This window comes from Capricornis sumatraensis, chromosome 19 (assembly GCF_032405125.1).
Source record: "Capricornis sumatraensis isolate serow.1 chromosome 19, serow.2, whole genome shotgun sequence".
Classification (NCBI taxonomy): Eukaryota; Metazoa; Chordata; class Mammalia; order Artiodactyla; family Bovidae; genus Capricornis; species Capricornis sumatraensis.
In genome coordinates this window covers 40,564,906-40,588,341 of record NC_091087.1, presented here as the reverse complement: position 1 = coordinate 40,588,341, position 23,436 = coordinate 40,564,906, and the positions used below count along the sequence as shown (strand labels likewise).

Here is a 23,436-nt window from a genome sequence, read left to right as displayed (position 1 = left end):
GTGACTGGAGAAGGAAGAAAGTTATACCTCACACCCAGGACCATCAACAGCATGGGCCAAACACCCAGGCTCTGTTACTGCCTAAATTAACACAAAGCAAAAGCCACACACCTTCAGAAGAGTCTCAATGAACAGCTCAGGATGCACTCTCTTCTGCGGGCCTTCTCCCATTTCCCAATGTCCTCTATTTATATCATTAGCCATCAGGGAAATTAAATAGGCTTAAATTTTTATTGTTTTTATTCTACCTCCTCACAAGATCACTGTCAACACTATTTAGTCCAAGCTGATAAAAAAAGCCAAACAGATGCAGCTACAGCCTCAAGTCACAATGTAACTAGTTGAGAACACCTAGCAGCTAGGATGGATGGATATTAGAGGACAGGAAGGGTTACAGGGCAAAAGTAAAGATGTTTCAACAGGAAACTAGGGGAAACTCATACTCCATTCCAAAGAGAGATCAAAAAGACCCCATCAACCCTTTCGCCGCTGGTTCCAACACTTGGAGGACAGTCTGAACTGTCAGTACGCCCACAGCCACCCTCAGAAAACAACTCTGAGGAATTCCCTGGGTGGTCCAGTGATTAGGACCTAGGGCTTTCACTGATGTGAGCCGGGTTCAATCCCTGATGAGGGAACTAAGATTGTGCAGCTGCATGGCTCAACCACAAAAAGAAAACATCTCCATCTCATGGTCAAACCCATGTTATTTGGATGAATGTCCATTAGATAGTCAGTCTACCAACTTATCCTCCCACTGATTATTTAGTTGAGTTTCCTGCTCTTTTCTTCTCCCACAGCAACTGGTAGTGACCTCATACTAGTAATACTAGTGCTCTACCCTGATTTGGACACCTTCACTAAGCTAATGGAACATGTGCAGTGGACCCAGCAAGCTAAAAGTCTCACTCACCCCAACCAGGCTTCTTAATCCAGGCCTCACCCACAGTCAGCCAAAGCCCATCCTCTGTTCTGCCTGGCACACTCAGATGGGACCCTAAAGGGCCCACGTGAGAAGGCATAGAAAAGTACAAATGATTTAGCTGGTACATGTCAATCAACACCATTGTATAAGTAATATATAAGCTGTCACGCTTGGAGTTACCTTCATGCTTTGAAAAGAAATGGTACTTCTTTAAAGGAGACTTATTTCTTTATAACTAAGGATACCAGTTTTTAGCATCCTTGTCTCTGAGAGCACTGGGAATTAAAACCAGCAATTTCAGAAGAATCATTAGATACTAAAAACTGAAAATGACCTCAGAGATAAAGTGCAGATTTGGGGGCAAACTGAAACAGCAGGAAGAACCAAAGCAGCACACACATTCTGTTATGGGCCAGGTTCAACAGAAATATAATATAAGTCCAGGTATATATAAATCTGCTAAACAATTCACTAACAAACTTGAATCCTCCACTTACTGTGGAAAAGAGCCTCTACCAATATTTGTAATGTGGAGAGGGAGTATTAACTCAAGTGATGATCTTCAGAATAATTACACGATGACTAGAATAGTCTCCTGGTACACTGGGGTTCACTCATTCACTCACAAATAATTTACTGAATGTCTGATACATGACAGGCACTGTTCTAGGTCTTGGAGACAGAGCAGTCAACAAGACAGATACATTCAGCTATCTCTGACTCTAGAGCCTCAATTCAACTAAGACAAAACTCAGTAATACTGATGAATTTGTCTTCAATCAAGCAGACTCTCAGCTAATACCACTGCAGGAAAACCCTCTGTAAGGATCCTAGACAGGGTTATGAATTCAGTTTATGAATTGAAACAGTAGGGTCAAAGAGATTAAAACCATGATCCCACGGTCCTGACTCATATATCATATATGCCCAAATATAAAGCAATGATTTTCCTAAGAATTATCCTCCAGAAAAAAGAGGAAGGATATAACAAGTCCATATACTGTCCATATGCGTGTGACGTTAAGGGGCACTATTTAAACTCCTTTGCTGTGAATGGGAACCTCAATCAATGCTGTTTTTTGATGTGTATAAAGGTCACCAGACAGAACTGTTGTATCAGAAGGAAAAAAGAAGAAATATAACACCTATTTAATTGCTGACCTCAAGATTCTAAGTTTTGGATGTCACCGTAATCAAGTCATACGAAAGAGGACTTTAAAAATAAGTAAATAAATGATTATGCTATAGAGGATGCATGAGATACAGGATGAAAGAAAAGAAAAAACTATGCTAATGTTATAGATTTTTTCTGATTTAGGATGAATTTTCCAGTGACAATATACTTAAAAAAGGAAATAAAAAGATGTTCTGTGTTCTGGATAACTGTTAGACTGACTCAAAAAGTAGCTCAAATAAGGACAAAAAGAAACGGATATTAAAGATGTATGTGAAGAGTCTGAATAACATTTCCACTAAATATCCCTACTAAATATATGTGATTTTTAATATGTATAGATATGATTGAATCAATACTAAATAATATAGGCATTTGACCAATTCATCTCTTTTGTGCTTAGTCACTCAGTCATGTCCAACTCTTTGCGACCCCATGAACTATAGCCCACCGGCTCCTCTGTCCATAGGGATTCTCCAGGCAACAATACTGAAGTGGGTTGCCATGTCCTCCTCCAGGGGATCTTCCCAACCCAGGGATTGAACACAGGTCTCCCACATTGTAAGCAGATTCTTTACCATCTGAGCCACCAGGGAAGCCCATGCATACACTATTTGTCTAAAATTTTCGTCAGATCTTCTAGATGGAAAAATCAGAGGTCACTTATAATGAGTCCCCTGGTATTGATGCAATATATACCCTCACACCAGTGAGGTAGATGACATGTCTATGACTTTATAACTAAAGAGTAAAAGGAGAGACAATTTATTGAGTACCTACAGTAATATACCAGACTTTGGGATATCAGCAAGTATTTCATTTAATTTCCACTTAGTACTGTGAGATGGGCATAAAAGGACTTTCATATGGTAACAGACTAGCATGTAGCCTCAAACTCAAACCTTCTCTCTCTGGCTTAGAGTTCATGTTCTTTCCACTACAGTATTAGTAAGCTTCACTTTGGAAGAGGCTTACATTTCCCCTAGTGCTTCTGAAAGACATTTATCTTTCTACCTGAGTGTGGCCGCTTCGTTTCGTCAGCTTCACTCTAGTTTGGTCCAGGCAGGGTACATCCCCATAGCGGTTCTTCTCTAGGTTTCCTGGAGACCTGAAAGAGATGAAACAAACTGAAATAAAGACACAACTATAAGAGTTGAAAATGGATGACAACAGGAGTGGAACTGAGGGTAAGGAGGGAGATTGCTATTTGCCATTCATTACTTTTTTTCTTTGGTATTATTTGATTCTGAAAAAATCATCTGCGTATATATTGATTAAAAGCAAAAAAAAATTTACAAAGACCACCCACATAAAGTAATACTCTATATTATTTATGCATATGAATGTCTATGTAAGAGTATAAGCATAATGATCTGGAAGGAAACATACCACATTCATACTAGTGACTCCTTCTGAGGAGTGAGAATTGATGGTGACAGTTAGAAGGGATTTCAACTTTACAATTAACTCTTTCTTTTATATAAAAAGATGAAGCAAATACAACAAAATACTAAAAACTGCCAGTTATTAATTCTTGGTGGTTAAGAAATAGTTGTTAGTCACGTTATACTCTTAGGGGCATCTTCCCACACAAATAAACCCAGCTGATATTTTACAAAGTTCCAAGAACAACTCAACAGAAAAAGGAATACTCTTTCCGACCAATGGTGCTGGACCAATTAGATACCTATAGGGAAAAAATCTGAACACCAAACTAAACCTTACACAAAAAATTAATTCAAAATGGATCACAGGTTTAAATTAAATGTAAAACATAAGCTATAAAAATTTTAGGGAAAAAAGTGGAAAAATCTTTGGATTCTAAGGCGAAGCAATGTGTTCTTAGGCTTGACATCAAGAGTATGATCCATAGAGGAAAAAATGATTAAAGAACTTCATCAAAATAAACTTCTGCTTCACAAGAGAACCAGAAAAGAAAAAAAGAAAGAAAAGCTACAGACTGGAAGAAAATATTTTCAAACTATGCATCCAACAAAGAACCAGTACCTAGAACATAAAGAACTCTCAAGTATCAAGTGTTTAAAAAAAAAAGTCCAAATAGAAAATGGGCAAAAGACATTTTTACAAAGAGGATATACAGATGGCAAAAAAGTACATGAAAAAATGTTCAATAACATTAGCTAGTAGAAAAATGTAAATTAAGACCACAATTTTAATTTTAACTTAGGGGTATCATTACATACCTATCAGAACAGCCAAAAAAAAAAAAAAAAAAAAGTAACAACACTGAACACTGGGGAGGATGCAAAGAAAATGGACATTCTGGGACTTCCCTGGGAGTCCAGTGGCTAAGACCCCGTGCTCCCAGTGCAGGGGGCCCAGGTTTGGTCCCTGGGGCTGCAGCTAAGAATCCCATATGCCACAGTCAAGGTCAGAGACCCAGCAGAATCAGATAAAGAAATAACACATATTTCAAAAGAAGAAACAGCCCATTCACATATTGCTGGGGGGAATGCAGAAGAATATAGCCACTCTAGGAAACAGCTGGATAGTTTTTCATAAAACTAAACACTTAGTTAACATATAACCTAGCAATTCCACCCTTAGCTATTTATCCCAGAGAAACAGAAACTTATTTTTACACAAAACCTAGACATGAATGTTCACAGCAGCTTTACTCATAATCGCTAGAAACTGGAAACAACCCAGATGTCCTTCAACAAGTGGTTAATTGGTTAACAGTTTACACTGTGGTTCAATCATATCATGGGATATTATTCAGCAATAAAAAGGAACAAACTTGATACAAATAAAAACTTGGGTGAAACTCCAGAGAATTACACTGAGTAAAAAAAGGCAATCCCAAAAGTCTACATACAGTATGATTCCATCTATACAGTAACATTCTTGAAATGACAAAATTATAGTAATGGAAAATTGATTAGTAGTTTCAGGGGTTAGGGATGGGGAGGGATAGAATGGAGAGGTATGTGGTTATGGAATTCTGTATCTTGACTGTGGTTTTGCATACACAAACCTACCTGAGTGATAAAAATTGCAAAGAACTAAATACACAAACACACAAACAAAAACTGGGGAAATCTGAATAAGATTGGTGGACCTGCAATGTGGGAGACCTGGGTTCGATCCCTGGGTTGGGAAGATCTCCTGGAGAAGGGAACAGCTACCCACTCCAGTATTCTGGCCTGGAGAATTCCACGGACTATATAGTCCATGGGGTCGCAAAGAGTCAGACACGACTGAGCAACTTTCACTTAGTTACTTATCAATATCCCAGTTGTGATACTGTACAAAGCTTCTGGAAGATGTTACCATGGGATAGCTGTGGAAAGGGTATACATGATCTTTGATCTACAATTTTCTCATAATAAAAATTAAATTTTTATTTATTAAAAAAAAAATCCTTTGAAAGAACGATGTAGAGGGGAAAAAAGGTAAAGTCTCACAGTCCATGGGCATCCTGGACCGCAGTGAATACCTACTTCTTAAACTAGAATTCCAAGGAAAACAGTTTGTTCTGTGTAAGTAGTTCTACTGGAACTGAGTGTAAGACACAGGCCTGAAGATGTTGAGGATTCTGGTTTCTAGCTCCTGAAGTAGGATGTTTTCATTCATTCAATAAATAAAGAGGCAGGACTGGGAATCCTTCCATAAGATTGGGATATATTCTCTGATTATAACATGATAGCTGACTTGGATGATGCAAAGAGGATAATCCAAACATACTTTTTTAATGTGATGAAGGGGAACCATGGTAGAAATGACACCTTAAGGACCCCTCAGCAGGAGCAGCAGAGCAAGGTCAGGGATTCCCAGAACAAGGGTGCACCCTCTGCTCTGGCTGGGAAAAGGACTGGACACATATAGGGGTCTAGAACTGGTGGGGAAGAACACTCTCCCCACGTGATACATGCTCTGCTTTCTCGCTCTTTTTTTTCCTTATTTTTCTTTGGATTCTTGTTTTACTGATTTTTTTTTCTTAATTGCTTCTCCCCTCTTACCCTCCTTATCTGTTTCCTAACTTGTTATTATTCTCTTTCTTTTTCCTTCTCTTTCTTTCCTCACTCTTTGCATACCTTTTTTACAGTACACTGACTAAGCTGGAGAGGAATTACAAGGGGAGAGAGGTACTCACAGATTCCTAAAACATTTAAGCTATAAAATAATCAGTGGATATCAGCGAGTCTAACATAAAATATTACAAACAGGAAAACTGAGGTATAAAGTAGGGAAATAACTTGGGTAAGTCACAGAGGATATTTTTGGCTAAGCTGGTACTTGAGCCTGAGACCCACTGAAGACAGCTTCCTTAATTTTCAACAAACAGATCTCAAAACTTGGAGGAAAAGAAGTTTTTGCTGCAGTCAATGAAAACATGTTAAGATAAATGACAGCAGCAGTAAGTGAAATGATCAGTGCTCTACTGCCAACAATAGTTATCAAGTAGTTATAAACCAGTTATAGAATTTAGGTAGAAGGAAAATCACACAGGCTAAATTCCTAAGAGGCAACTCTTCTCTCTTACTGACTGTGGGTTATTTAAAATGGACCAGTACGCCTCCTCAGAAAGTAATGTAACACTATAAACGCTCCAGGCAGAAGCTGCCCAAAAGCAAGGACCAGAGATCACACTTAGAACAAGAATCAACAGCCTACCTTTTGGGCCTCTACTTTTTTTTTTTCCCCTAAAAGCACTTGCATATCAGGAACACATCAAAAAAATGCATCCTTTAGTACACAGTTTCTCTATTGTTACCAAAGACCTTCAGAAACTTCACAGCATATGCTATTGGCAACAAGCGCCAACTGGTGCCTCTTTCTGGATGAAAGAAACCATGATCTAAGTGAAAGTGGTGCTCCTTAACCTAAGGAAGAGCCTCTCTTAAGGATGTAAGGTGTGGAAGGTGTACCAACACGTGTCACAAGCATCTTGGAAAGTGATCACTGGCCCAAACCTTCCCTACTTACATGGAACAGTGGAAAGTACCAACTGGGTTCTCACGACGGATGTCTTCATACTCCTCGTATATCCCCCGCTTCTGCCTGGTGCTAACATAGTCCATCAACTCCTGGATGGTCATGGCTTGGGGGTCTGGGACATGCACTGAGTCCCAGTCTAAGGCTGGAGGGAGGGAGAACAGGATGATCTCATCGAAGGGATCTGGGTGGCCATTCATCTGGGATAGAAACTGGAAATTCCAAGTGGCGAGGTCAATTTTGACATATCCACCCAGGTTTTCCGGGAGGCACTCTCTGGGCAGGTGCTGGGTGACTTCAGACGTCTTCAATATCTGAATCTAGAAAGTAAGAGAGAACTACGTGAGTCTGTGGGAAGGGAGGGGCATACAGACAGTGAACGTAAAGAACCAAAGTACTTCAGAGAATGAGATGAGATTGGCTTGAAACACGTGGTATACTTAGAAAAGACGTAAATGAAATTTCATCTGTTTAACACTGAAATCCTAGGAATTTCCCAGGAAAGGTTTGATTTTCCACAATGTATAGCAAACTCATTCCTGGAATTAGGGGCCCGGTCATAAACATAAAGGTAGGTATAGAGAACCAAGGCTTTATACTATATACAAGGCTTTCCAGTTCCATCTCACATGGGTCCTGGCCTTTTTGACTACTAAGAATGCATAGAAAGTGGTTGTTTTGTCAACCCCATACTAAGGTAACCAATTCTAAGTCTGTTAGCTTGTCCTTTACTCATAGCTTGGTATGGATGTTCTCAAAAATAGATTTCTAAATGAAAGCAAGACAAAACCAGCCACCCAGAGGCAGGGAAGCCCAGGAAAAATGCTAGAGAAGTAACTATAATACTCAATTCCTCTTTTTGCTGCCATAGTGGACACAGCCATATTGGACCAAATTAGCCTCGCTGGTTCCTTTTGAAATCTGTGTGGAATGGGATGTTTGCCTTGCTTGCTGCTGCTTCTTCCTGGAATGCCGTCTTTTTCTCTATGGCCTCTTCAAGGACCAGCTATGGCTCAACTCTTTTGCGAAGCCTTCCCTGACTGTCTGAGGCAATATTCTCCTCTGTGTTCCCGTTGAGCCACAGTCCTCTGAACATGTCTTGTCCCCTTTCACAACCATGAGCTCCACAGGAGTAAGGGCTATGGCACTCAAGTTTTAATTCCCAAGGCTCAGAACCTGGACTGTAAAGGTGCTCAATATATTTTGAGCTTGTACATGCATGTATATACACTTGTATAAAATGCAAGTGTTAAGAACTCACCCAAGGAGTCCTCTCAAAGAGTCACCTGGGAGAGTACCTCTCCTACTCTGGGGTCACTAAGTCCCTAACCTTCTACAAAACGAAATGTCTTTAGTTTTTTCCTTCCAACCCAAGTTGCCTCAGCAACAAAGATCTGTATTATTAGTATTCATATAATCTCATATTAAAAAAATCCTCTGATAATATTTTACATTATTATCTTATTCTAGTATATCAATGTTTCCTATACCCTTTCTCTTAAGGGTGAGAAATGAATGAGTGAATGACTAAAACCATAATCTTTGTGTCATGGAATATTCGGGGAATGATAATAGAATTAAGATGATGTTAGACAACACTTTTGAAGTTAGGAAGCAACAAGCTGTTTTAAGAGAAAATGCCAGGAGTAAAAAAGTGTCTGAGATTCTCCTTTACCACCTTGGTGGTCAAAGGGACTGAGTGATATTTCCAGTTGAACAAAATCAAATACCAGCTCAACTGAGGTAATTATATTAGAAGCTGTACAAATCTAAATTTGGGAAGTGGTAGCTATCTCTAAGTTACTCATGGGACACATTTCTTCGATATTAGCTGCATGCAAGGTACTATACAGAGGGGAAGTGCCCAAATTATTTCCAGGTTCAAACTTCAAGGAACTTGTAGTACAGTCAAAAAGGAAGCTTGTACTGAGCTGAGTAAAGAATAAAGCAGAAAATGTAAGTGAACACACTAACAGAAGCAGGAAGAGAGACAAGTCAGGAAGGCTTTTGAAGGCAGAGAATTAATTGGCAAGTTTCAACAGCAGAGATGGAACTGTACCTATCCCACCTCCAAATAATAAAGTTAGCTTGCCTTACCCTCTCCCGAACTTTATCCTTCAGAAGGAGGCTGATAATGGAATAGGGCACTCGGAACCATATGGGTGCTCCCACAATCAGCACTTTCTTCAAACGAGCTGGAAAAGCTCCCTGTGGAGAACACATGTGTGTGTTAGTCACTCAGTCGTGTCTGACTCTGTGACCCTATGGACTGCAGCCTGCCAGGCTCCTCTGTCCATAGAATTCTCTCAGCAAAAATACTGGAGTGGGTTGCCATTCCCTTCTCCAGGGAATCTTCCTGACCCACGGATCACACCCGGGTCTCCTGAACTGCAGGCAGATTCTTTACCATCTGAGCCACCAGGGAAGCCCTGTGGAGAACACATACAAGGATTTAAATACACCAATCAGGGCACTTCAACAGTGCCTAGTGGGAGCTTTGATTGTTTAAATCCAAAGTTTAGGTTTTCTGCTCTTCTCACCATTCTTACCCAGCAGGGGGAGTCTACAGCCTAATTCAGATTTCACTTAGTGGCTAGAGAAAAAGTAGTTAAAAAGAAAGAAATGAAAGCAACCTAAAAGTCCATCACCAGAGAAATGGATAAAGATGTGGTACATGTATACAATGGAATACTACTCGGCCATTAAAAAGAACAAAATAACGCCATTTGCAGCAACATGGATGGACCAAGAGATTCTCATACTGAGTGAAGTCAGACACAAAGGCAAATATATCACTTATATGTGGAATCTTAAAAAGAAAAAAAGGGTACAAATGAACTTATTCACAAAACAGAAGTAGAGCCATGGATATAGAAAACAAACTTACTGTTACTAGGGGATAAGGGTGGGAGAGGGATAAATTGGGAGATTGGGATTGACATAAACACAATACTATATATAAAACATGTAACTGATTCACTTTGCTGTACACCTGAAACTAATACAGCATTATAAATCAACTACAGTTCAATAAAGCTTAAAAAAAGAAATTAAAAGCTTATTTACCGTTCAAAGTAATCATATTATGGAGACATAGACAGGGGCAAAAGTTCAGCCTGGGACACCTAAGGATTATAGGTGAGTATGCTGGAATCCACACATTGAAATGCATGGGCTTTGAGTTATTGGATCTGGATCCACTTAACGCCAGAGAACGACTTCAGAACTTTTGGTTACGTTAGTAAGTAAGATATACCCTAAAGATTCTCAAGTCTCCCTGCAGATCTGAAAGAGGAATCTCAAAGGAAACAGATGAGTATCTCCTTACCTTTTTTTTTCTATGATTATATTCCCTTGATCAAGTGAGTTCTCTATGATTTTTACTGTCAGTACAACACCACATTTTCAAAAAAACTCTTATTTGTGAAACAAATAAAATAAAAAAGTAGTAATATTATGTTCTTGTCCATATAAGCTTTATAGATCAAAACTACTCTGACTTTTCTTGTCAGCATACATGTATGCATCCTTACATTCTAATTATTAAAACTTTAAGGAACAATTAGATCACAAATAAAATGAACATGAAACATTTCTCATAATCTTTCCTTTATATTGATATCTGTGTGTTTATAATCATTTTCTACTCATCTCTTCATCTATTTATATATTCATTCATTCAGTCAATCAATATGATCGCCTGGGCATGAGGACAAATTAGGTCTAAAAGAAAGGAGACACCCTGATCTGCACAAGGCATAAGAATTAAAAATTATTTCCTTTTAAGCCACAGCTCTTTGTTTCATTTATAGTTTCTCAACACTCCAGTCCTGCTCATAGGCAGGGATAATGAGTAATACTGTCCTTCTACTGGGAAGAAATTATTCCCAGCTATATAATAGTATTTTAAAGTACTGTAATACCATTTTAAAATATGAAAGATAAATATGAGAAAATCAGCCACCCTATAAATAATAATCAACATAAAAGTATAATGGTAAAAAGCCTCTGGTTTATAATAGTATTTGTACACAAAAGCACCATCTCTCTCCCTGCATGATAATGGTCTTACAAAAGAGATGATTTATCCCTGGAGTTTACTATGTTTATACATATATATATGTACATTTTTTAGCCTAAGAATATACGTCAAAAGAAACATGTAAGACACATAGTTTTTAAATTTTATTGAAAGACATAACAAAAGACTTTTAAAAATCCATAAAACAAAGCATTCCTGGACAGGTAAAGATGAGGCTATAAAGTCAATTCTCCTTAAATTAATTCATTATATCCAAATTAAATCCCAAAGTGTCTTATCTACCAGAACTTGACTGAATGACTCTAATGTTCATCTAATCAAAAGATCATGATTTTTTAAAAGCATTTTCTCAACAGATTTATAATTTTGAAAAAGTGATTACCTCTGTGGAATGGCACTGGGCTGTATGAAGGAGGGGTTGGAGACTTTTCCTTGAATTAGTTTTTTTGTTTTTATAATTAAAAAAAAGGTATAAAGTTTGTTTTTAGAATGCATGTTATATACCAGTAAAAATTTAAATAAAAGCACACAAAAGTGCATGTAAAAGAATAAAAATGTAAAAACAGTCAAAACAATTTTTAGAAATAAAAGAATACAGGGAAGCTTATCCTATAAAATGTTAAACTTCATTATAAGGCTACAATAAATTTAAAAAGTGAGTATGTTGGTCTGGATGCCTAGATCAATAGAACAAGGAGTCCAGAAATAGACACACTTACCATATGGAAATTTAGTATAAGATAAAGGTGTTACCCAAAGTAAGCAGGGAAAAAACTGTATTAGTTAACAAATATCACCAAGACAGCTATTTAAAAAACAAATTATTTTGTCCATAATATTATATACTATGCATATTATTAAATGTAAAATATGTAATACAGTATATTAAAACTATAATGAAAAATTAAGAAAACATAGTACTATGACAAGACATCGTCATGTTGAGTAAATTATAAACTGCAAAAATGCTGGTAACACATACTTAATAATGTTCCTAATATTAATAACAAATTTTGCAAATCAATGAGACAAACACTTCAACAGAAAAATGGGTAGAATATATAAGCAGAAAAAATTTTTTAAAGAAATACTGATGTTAAACGTGAAAATAAGTTAAAGTTCATCAGTAATAAATAAACACCAAATAAAGACATGAATATGATTAAAATCCAAATAATAAATGATGATGAGAATCTAGCAAACAAGGATGTTGATGGGAGTATAAATCTGAACTAAGGTTTTAGAGGACTATTTGGCAATATTTATCAAATTTTAAATGTACCTACATTTTGACCATAAATATCTGCTTACCTAAATTTATCCTGAGGAAATAATTGACCGAATATACAAAAATAAATGTAAAACAATGTTCACTGAAGCCTTTATAACAACACAAAAAAAATAGAATAAACTTCATTTTTTCTGCTTGGTATATCAACAACAGGAACATTTTTTGTAAGGGACTTCTCTGGTGTTCCCAGTGGTTAAGAATCTGCCTGACAATGCAAGCGGTGCTGCTAGGTCACTTCAGTACTGTCTGACTCCTTGCGACCCCATGGACTATAGTCCACCAGGCTCCTCTGTCTATGAGATTCTCCAGGCAAGAATACTGGAGTGGGTTGCCATGCCCTCATCCAGGGGATCTTTCCAACCCAGGGATCAAACTGATGTCTCATTATGTCTCCTGCATTAGCAACCAGGTTCTTTCCCACTAGCACCACCTGGGAAGCCAGCCACTGAAGGGGGACATGGGTTCAATCCCTGGTCCGGGAAGATCCCACATTCTGGGGAGCAGTTAAGCCTAGGTGTCACAACTAGTGAGCCTGTGTGCCGCAAATACTGAAGCCCCCCAGGCCCTAGAGCCTGTGCTCTGCAACAAGAGAAGTCACAGCAGTGAGAAGCCCACACACCACAACAAAGAGTAGCCCCCACTTGCTGCAACTAGAGAAAGCCCATGCAGCAATGAAGACCCAGCACAGAAAAAAACAAAAACTGTGCAGCCACTAAAAAACGTGAGGGGAAAAAAGGAGCTAAGAGCTATATGTACTGACATATAAAGATGACAAAGATACACTGCTTGCTAAGTAAAAAAATGACAAATTACAGCTGCTGAATATAATATGCCATACTTGTAAAGAAAAATAATTATCCTCATCCCATATGTATGCATACCTATATACACATGTACACATTTTAAAAGCTTGGAGCTTGGACATACATACCCTAAGTTCTTTATACTGATAATTTTCAAGGGGTGGAATTATAAGTAATAGCTTTGTACTTATTGGGGAAGGAAATGGCACCCCACTCCAATACTCTTGCCTGGAGAATCCCATAGACGGAGGAGCCTGGTAGGCTACAGTCCATGGGGTCGCTGGGAGTTAGACACGACTGAGTGACTTCACTTTCGTGCATTGGAGAAGGAAATGGCAACCCACTCCAGTGTTCCTGCCTGGAGAATCCCAGGGATGGGGGTGCCTGTCTATGGGGTCGCACAGAATCGGAGACGACTGAAGCAACTTAGCAGCAGCAGTAGCAGCTATACTTACTAGTTGTATTACCTTCAGCAAGTTCTTGTATTTTCTAGGCCTAAGTTTCTAGATCTATAAAATGGGTACAATAATAGTAATAGCCATCACAACTCACGGGAATGATATCAGGATTAATTGAGGATTAATGATATCAGGATTAATTAATTTAAAGCATGAAGTTAGAACTGTATTCAAAACATTCAGTAAGTGTTAACAAATATTACTTTATAAGTGTCAGCATTAATAAATTTTCTGAAAATTAATGTACTTTTAGTCATGTATTTCTCTTTTTTTTAAACTCACTCATTTATTTATTTTTATTTTCAGCTGCACTTGATCTTCTCTGCTGCAGCATGTGGGCTTTCTCTAGTTGCAGCAAGTAGGGGCTACTCTCTAGTTGTGGTGCGCAGGTTCTAGAGCCCTGACTCAGTACTCGCGGTGCACGGGCTAAGTTTCCCCACAGCATGTGGAATCCTCCTGAACCAGGGATCGAACCTGTGTCCCCTGCATTGGCTGGCAGACTCTTAACCACTGGACCACCAGGGAAGTCCCAGTCATGTATTTCATAATCAGGAAAATAAACATTTATTCATTCTTTGGGCTAGACAAATTCCACATTGTCTAGTAAAAGTAAATTTCACACTGCATGGTTTAAATGGTTCATCTAAAACAATAGTTAAGAATCCATATAATGGCAACTAAAATAGGTTATGACATTTTAAAATTTAAAACGGATTACTCCTAAGAAAGTTACCAAGATGGGGAAAATTTATTCAGAGCAACTTAGGAAGTCAAAGATTATGTATACTTTTATTCTAGTGTCATATTTTCATCCAAATCCTCACCACAGTAACTATTGGAAATTAATTCACACTGAATAGAAATCTAAAGTGTGAGACCGTGCATTGAAGATAAACTTCTATTTATAACTTTCATAAGAATGAGGATGGTAGGGGACTGAATTTAAAATTTTATCTATTCCCAATGATGGAGCAACAAGTCACTAAAGAGAACATATAGATATATAGACTTTAAGGCAACCAAACTTTTATTTCATTCTGTTTGAATTTATATAACAAAACATCTACAGTATTTTCACTATTTTGCAGCAAATAAAGGAGGACATACAAACAGCAAAAGAACATTTGAAGAAAAAGATATCATGTTTTTAAGGAGTTCAAACAACAAAAAAAGGATACTATTATTTTAAAATTCTATATTCAAAAAAGGAGAACAATTATAGAATGCAGTACTGTGATAGTTAACGGAAACAGATACTCTTATTTGTTGGTGACAATGTATATTTCTTTTCCACTTTTATCGAGGGTAACCTAGTGATGTATAAGAGAGACACAAGAATATTCATAATCTTTAGCCAAATAATCCAACTCTCAGAAATATCTTCTTAAAATAATTTAAGAGAAAGAGCAAAAATAACCATAATTGTATTATTTAAACCTGAAAACAATCTGAATAATAAAGAAAGATGGTTAGATAGTTAAACTGTCTATGATATATTAACTTACCAAGTTATTGTGACTCTGTTAAAACTGATAAGTAAAAGGCCTATGTTGTGGAAAGGAGAGGCTATTTAGTATGCAAAACTGGAAAGAAAAAAAATAGCTATCCATATGGAAAAAAAGTCAGATTCCTACATCTTATACCATACTCGAAAATCAACTCCAGATGGATTAAGGTCTTAAATGACAAAAACAAAATTTTTAACTTTTAAAAGAAAATAGCTTCTCAAAAAATTAAATGTAGAATCACCATATGATCTAACAATTCCACGTGTAGGCATACACACCGAAGAATTGAAAGCAAGGACTCAAACAGATGCTGTAACACCCATGTCCATAGCAGCATCATTCACAATAGCCAAAACGTGGAAACAACCCAACTGTCCTTCGACAGATGAATGGATTAACAACACAAGGTATATACATGATAGAATATTATCCAGCCTTAAGAGAGAATGAAATTCTGATACATGCTACAATACGGATGAATCTTAAAAATATTAAGCTGAGTGAAATAAAACAAGACACAAAGGGCAAATATTGCATGATTCCATTTACATGAGGATCTAGAATAGGCAAATTCACAGAGACAGAAAGTAGAAGAGAGGTTTCCGGGGGTTGTGGGGTAGAGAGGGGATATACTGTTTAATGAGCACTGAGTTTCTGTGTGGGATAATGAACAGTTTTGAAAATGGATAGTGGTAATGGGCTACATTGTGAATGTACTTAATGCTACTGAACTGTACACTTAAAATTGTTAACAACAGTAACCACAAGATTGTGTATAAGTGTATATTTTATCACAACAAAAAATAATTAAAAAATTAATACACGGTGGAATCAGTGGTAGAGCAGTAAAAAATAAATATTTAATATTATTTTTCTGACTTTGGAATAGGGAAGGACTTATGATGCAAAATGTATTAAGCAGAAATTAAACACAGACACATCTAACCATATTAAAATGAAGAACTTTTGTTAGTCAAAAGGACTCTACAAAAAGTGAAAAAGCAAGCTATAAACTGAATATATGTGTATATGTGTATGTATGTATATAGATGTGGATGTATGTATATACATACAAGTATGTGTGTGTGTCAGTTGCTCAGTTGTGTCTGACTCTTTGCGACAGCCCACCAGGTGCCTCTATCCATGAGATTCTCCAGGCAAGAATACTGGAGTGGGTTGCCATGCCCTCATCCAGGGGATGTTTCCGACCCAGGGATTAAACCCAGGTATCCTGCATTGCAGGCAGATTCTTTACCCTCTGAGCTACCAGGGAAGCCTGACATACACACAAAGAGATTAGTAGTACTAATACATAAACAACTACATAAATGGACTATAGGAAAATGGGTAAAAGTCATAAATAGGCATTGTGCAGAAGAAAACATAAATGGCCAATAAATATATGAAGAGATACTCAATCTCACTAATAAAAGAGATTTTGAGTTATATCACAAGATACCATTTTATACCTGTTGATTGGGAAAAATTAAGAAGTATGACATTATCATGTATTGGAGAGTATGTGGAAAATTTACACATGGCAGGCAGGCACAACCATTTTGGAAAGCAATTAAACACTATCTTAAAACACTGAATCGTCCCAGGCCTTATGACCCAGTAACTCTACTCCTAGATGTATACTCTAGAACATTTTCAGTGGGGGTGGTATCACCCCCAGAGGGTGAAATTAGTTCTGAGAAGACTGGGAATGGGAAAAATGGTCCAAACATACATGCTCTCTTTGCACATAAAGCACAGATATACATTCTGCCTTAGAGATATTCTTACACACACACACCAGAAGATATGTATAAGAATGTTCACAGCAGCACTGTTCATAATATTAATAGCAAAAATCAGAAAACCACCCAAGGAGTCATCAATAGAAGTGGATAAACAAAATGGTATATTCACCAATGGATGAGGAATTAAAAGGCATGAATCCTTCAACCATCAATTAGAAAGGAATGAATATCAGCTACAAACCACACTAGCAATTTTAACAACACAGTGATGAGTGTAAAAATACAAGTCCCAGTGAACAACATGCAGTATAATATTCTCTTCACATAATTTCTGCTGGAAAGCTGTAGTAGTAAATGACCACTTCTAAACATCCAGTTCCACAGCACTCCCAAGTGAGACACCAGAACAAAGACTACACAGACTTCTGGGTGAATGTTTTTCCCGCTGCAGGTTGTCATGCAGCGGGTCCTGAAATCAATTTAGTGAGTCATGACTAACACTTTAAAAAAATGATATAGAATAGAATACTCAAAATGACTATACAGAGTAAAGTTTGTTTTATGAAACATTTTAAATTTTGTTTTATAAATATGTACACAAAGATCTATACACCTATATCCTTAGATTCTGAAATCTACACATCTCTGAAATCACTGGTTTCTATTGTTAGTTTGGTGCAAAAATCCATGCAACAGCAAACTCTGACCTGAAATTTCATAGGTTATTTATAACCTTTGTTCTTCTCCACTCATTATGAATAACACATTTCACTGCAGAAATACTTGATACTAGAGTGACATACATACCACATTATCTTTTAAAATTCAAAATATTAAATAACACCTCTGGACCTAAGAGTTTGAGATAAGAGAATAAGAAACTATCTCTGTATATAACTTTATATGTATGTGTAGAGTTAGTGTACATATACTTTTGTGAACTAAATTGCAATGGAAAACATGGCTCTGACTAGACTAAGACAAAAAGTCTGAAAATCACTGGCTAGGTTACATTTTTCACAGACAATGACCATCCCTAGCCTTCATTAATTTTTATTCTATAAAACTCCGAGAAAGAGACATCCCACCTTTACAACTCATTGTCCCTGTGCATTTTAATTCCTCCCACTTTACTTTTAAGACTGTTTCTTATTCTGAGGAAGCAGATATTGGTCACCATTCATAGGTGACCTTGACATTGAACATAATTCTGAAGTTTACATCATTCCTAAATCTCACAAAGAATAGAAAAAAGTAACCACTAAAGGAGGGTTGAAAGGGTCCTCTCACAGCCCTTCCTTACCTTTAGCAAGTTTAGGACTTTCTTGCCAAGATCCAGCTCAAAGTTGGTATAATTAGAACCGCACATGTCATAGATAAACACCAGTCCATTCCTCTGAGTTTCAAAGCTGTAAACCAATCATTGAACAAAAATATTTATAAGTAATAAGATGGATGAGGCAGATTGAAAACCTGGCTCAAAAACAAAGAACACAGAGAGTGTGGGACACATATGGGACCGAAATAACTGCCTTCCCTGAACACTGGCCTTACAAAGAATTTATAATAAGAAATACATATTTGGACTTTGACCCTGTTTCCTGGCAGAATTCCTAAAACTTGGAATTTCCTAGGAAAGCAAGGAAGGTATCCATTGCCATATTAATGAGGTGACCCTTGGAATGCTCTTAGGACACCTAAGGATGGGGGCTGTTTGCCAGAGGAACCAACCACGTGATTAGAAAGGGCTGGAACTTCTAGCCCCACCCTCCCATACCCAGGAAGAGGACTAGCGCTGGAGACTGAGCTCAGTCCCCAATGGCCAGTGATTTAATCAATCATGCCTTGCAATGAATGAAGCCTCCATAAAATGCCAAAAGGATATGATTTTGGAGAATTTCCAGGTTGATGAACACATGAACACATGCAGGTGAACACATGTAGCCCTCTCAGAGAGGGCACAGAAGCTCCATGCCCTTTTCCCACACCTTCCCCTCTATGCATCTCTTCCATCTAGGGGCTTCCCTGGTGGCTCAGATAGTAAAGCGTCTGCCTGCAATGCAGGAGACCTGGGTTCGATCCCTGGGTTGGGAAGATCCCCTGGAGAAGGAAATGGCAACCCACTCCAGTACTCTTGCCTGGAGAATTCCATGGACAGAGGAGCCTGGTAGGCTATAGCCCATGGGGTCGCAAAGAGTCAGACATAACTGAGCAACTTCCTCTCAGAGAGGGCATGGAAGCTCCATGCCCCTTTCCCCATATCTTTCCCTCTATGCATCTTTCCCATTTGGCTTTTCCTAAGTTATACCTTCTTATAAGAAATTGGTAACATATTAAGTACAATGTTTGAGTTCTATAAACTGCTCCAACAAATTAATCAAACCCAAAGAGGGGGCACTGGACCCTTTGATCTATGATTAGAAGCAGAGATGACAACCTGGACTTGCCACTGGTGTCTGAAGGGATGGTCTTTTAGGACTGAACCCTTAACTTGTGTAATCTGAGGCCCTCTCCAGGTATATAGTGTCAGAGTCGAGCTGAACTGCCAAATGCCCAGTTCATGGGGGAGAACTGCTTGATACTATGGAGGAAAAACCCCACATGTTCGAAATTGAATTATACTTATTGATACATATTTATCCAGATTCATCAAGTGCCAAACTCATAGTCTGAGAATGTTCCAGAGCATCTAGGTTATCAAAATTTGAACTGTTTTCTCCTTTATCTCTGAATCTGACTATCCAAATTCTATATCATACTATGTTTAACTAATAAAGTTGCCTCTTCCATGAAGGTCTCCCTGATAATTGTCACCAAATGTACTACCATTGTTCATACCCCTCGAAGCCCCACAAATCTTTCTGTGGATTTCTCTAGTGTCTCTTAAAGTACTCCAATTTTGTGTAGCAATCTCATTCTCTCCTAGAGGGCAAAAACATGTTTTGTTCACCTCATTACCCTCCACAGTCCACAGCACAGTCCTTGCAAATATCATGAATGATCACAGAATTGTAATTCAGTGGGCTCGAAGCTCATCACTAAGAAAACACTGTGGGCCTATGAAAAACTGTAAAACAAAATTCTAAACTCAATGATGATGTATTTCTCTCTTATGACTTTAATGAAGGAAGAGAAAAACCTACTAATGGTCTTTGGGAGGCATCTTAAAAAATACATAAAGAGCTGGTGGGCCTATTCCCAGATTGAAGTTAGGAACAAAAACTATCACTTGGTCCAATCTCCTTAATTCCTAAAGCTGCACTCTTCCAAGCCCGATCTTTACCTGCTTCTGATCTGCACACCTAAATGTCTGTTAGAAATAAATTATTTGATTGGACTATTCACAGATGATAACAGTTTTCACATGTATTTATGTTCAAGAAAACTTTTTGACACAAAACAAATTCCTGAAATCAGGAATCTCAATGTTATTTTGTATCCTTATTTTTTGTTTCTGGCATTACCTCCTGGAAACCTCCATAACTTCATCCTTTCAACAGAAAAAGAGGCAGAAGCACCTATCCATGAAGCAGCACTTCAAAAATCTCTGAAGTAGAGCCAAGTTCTATACAGACTTAATCTCAGATGGCCCCTCACATGTTACAGTGAGAGCTATATCTTGTCTCCTTTTTTCACAACCCCGGAGAGACTAATTTACCAAGATCAAAGATGCTGTTAAATGAGTGGCCCAGCACTGAGAAGACCACCCACATCTAGAGATGTCGCTTCTCTCCACAGGCTCAACAAGGGCCATATTAGAAGAATTACAGGTTTTCCCCTCACAGCTCCAGCTCGTGGCAGGGGATTGAAACAAAGAGAAATCAGCACCAGAGGAAACAGAATTTAATAAAAAAGTTATAGTGCATAATGATGCAGATTCTATATTCCTAGACCTGAAACTGCTCATCCTTTGAAGGCATACAAAATACAAATGCAATAGCATTTTCACTTCCCTGGGTACAGAATATCAGGTTTATCATTCAACAACAACACTGATTCCCTACTAAGAATAACTGCTTCCCTACCCGATTGAGACTGATTTCTGAACTAGGATAAAACTGGGAACACCAAGAAGACTACCGCTGCCCCTGACATTTGCTTCAAAATAATCAAAGGTAAAAGGGTGGGTGCTGCTGCTGCTGCTGCTGCTGCTGCTGCTGCTGCTAAGTTGCTTCGGTCATGTCTGACTCTGTGTGACCCCATAGACAGCAGCCCACCAGGCTCCCCCATCCCTGGGATTCTCCAGGCAAGAACACTGGAGTGGGTTGCTATTTCCTTCTCCAGTGCATGAAAGTGAGAAGTGAAAGTGAAGTCACTCAGTCGTGTCCGACTCTTAGCAACCCCATGGACTGCAGCCTGCCAGGCTCCTCCGCCCATGGGATTTTCCAGGCAAGAGTACTAGAATGGGTTGCCATTGCCTTCTCCAAAAGGGTGGCTGAGGGGCTATCAACAAAACTAGACTGGTTTCAGATCATGTGAAAGTTGATGATACGATGTCCTCTCCACCATGGGGATTTGGGAATTTTCCATCATATAATGTTGAAAAGAAGGTTCCCTGCCCTCCTAGAGCTTACCATCCAGTGGCAAGTAAAAAGAAAAAAAAAACATAAGATAAATGACATCATAAAGCTGCTGCTGCTGCTAAGTCACTTCAGTCATGTCCGACTCTCTGTGACCCCATAGACGGCAGCCCACCAGGCTCCTCCATCCCTGGGATTCTCCCGGCAAGAACACTGCAGTGGGTTGCCATTTCCTTCTCCAATGCATGAAAGTGAAAAGTGAGAGTGAAGTCGCTCAGTTGTGTCCAACCCTCAGCGACCCCATGGACTGCAGCCTTCCAGGCTCCTCCATCCACGGGATTTTCCAGGCAAGAGTACTGGAGTGGGGTGCCATTGCTATGTATAATTAAATACAAAATGTTTGGTATTAGTAATAACTGCTATTAAAGTCAGAGTATAAAGAATTTTATGACTAGTTGGAGGGGTGAGGGAGCCAGGCACAGAAATTGGCCCTTCAGGGAAGGGCAAGATTTAGTGAAGAGAAAGGGTTTCCTCCTCTTCCATTCTGGTTCAAGGTAACAAAGGAAAACAAAAATTTCTACTCACTGGTAGAATATTTCATTTAGGGGGAAAAAAAGGGCTCACATTGATTTAGCTTACATGCACCCTCTGAAAAATGAGGAGTCACTGAGGATTTTTAAGAAAGTGTTGGAGATCATGAGCACAAAGTTTTAATTGCGTTTACCTGTGTGGTATTCCTATGGGATTCAACACTCTCACTGGAAAAAGTAAGCTTTGGTCACTGTCATGCCTGTATGAAAGCTCTGACTCTAAGCTGCTCAAAGAGGGAGCCAATGCTAAATTTCCTGGTAAAAGAGCCTTCCACTCAACCCCCTGAGGTAAAGAAACATTTCAAAGGGAATTATATTCCAGAAATTATGTCTGAAGAACAATCATAAGAAAAAAGAACTGAGAAATCCTTTCTCCTTAGTAACTTCTCGTTTTTAGAATAATGCTGTGGGTGTGGTTTGGATATATCTCCTGCTGAACACCACCAGCAGAAGCTAAGTACATGAAAGTATCAATAACAAGGCAGGAGCTAAGTGAACTAGACACAGAGCCCCACCTCAGAAAATCCTTCAGCTATCCCATCCTCTAAACACAGAAGTATGACTAAAGTGCACAGCTGCCTCTCACTATCTCCAGTCTCAGCCCTCGATATATCACTTCTAACCCAGAGGACCAGTCAATGACACTGGGAGCAATAACACACTGTAAATGGCGAGCTCGAGGGAAAAAAGGATGTAAAAGAGAAAGATAACACAGTAGGAGTACAGATAGTTCTGACCAAGAATGAAGAAACCAGGGTCTTAGACTTCGTCCAATCAATATGTGATGACTGTAAAAAAGCCACAAAACTTCCTGGGGCCTAAGTTTCTTTGTCCATAGAACAGTAATAATACTATTTACCTAAGAGCAGGAATGGAGACATCACCCAAGTTGGTTCTTTTGGCTTATAGAGGAGCCTAGTGGAGCCACAGTCCATGGGATTGCAAAGAATCAGACACAACTGAGCAACTGAACACAGAGCACACTTATTTATAAAGATGATTCTGCTTAACTTATGCTCTTGGACTCCTCTCTCCTGAATGCTGATTCTCAAAATCCTCAGCATTATTCCACTTTTACAGATAACGAAACTGAGGCTCCAGAGGGTTTTGAAAATCAATACCAGGGGAGAATGGTCAGATAGAATGAGCACGGGTCATCTTACCTTCACACTCTTTCAATAAGTAATTCTCAGTACACTAAGAATGGCTGGTTAATTAGCTTTCTTAGCCTCTGTTACCCTGAAATAGAGCCAAGCAGGTAAGGATGCAGAATACCCATCATCTTGATAGTGCCTGGAAACACGCCAAGCCCTTAAGGACATGGAGTGTTTTCTATTCATAGCACAGCCCAAGGCACATCCTAGGAGCACGGTAAACGCACTGCTGAGTTTAATCAAATCAAACACTGGCACTTTCCCATC

The 23,436-nt window shown here is 38.5% G+C and overlaps 1 protein-coding gene across 1 annotated transcript in view; it reads right to left on the bottom strand.

Annotated features, from left to right (window-relative positions):
- PTPN9 (protein tyrosine phosphatase non-receptor type 9) overlaps positions 1-23,436 on the bottom strand; it is a 72,554-nt gene that overhangs the window by 11,495 nt on the left and 37,623 nt on the right. Inside the window, exons 5-8 of the mRNA XM_068991127.1 lie at positions 18,209-18,314; positions 9,156-9,266; positions 7,050-7,378; positions 3,114-3,207 (exon numbers count right to left, since the gene is read on the bottom strand). Of these exons, the coding sequence (XP_068847228.1) occupies positions 3,114-3,207; positions 7,050-7,378; positions 9,156-9,266; positions 18,209-18,314 (640 nt within the window). The remainder of the gene's footprint in view (positions 1-3,113; positions 3,208-7,049; positions 7,379-9,155; positions 9,267-18,208; positions 18,315-23,436) is intronic.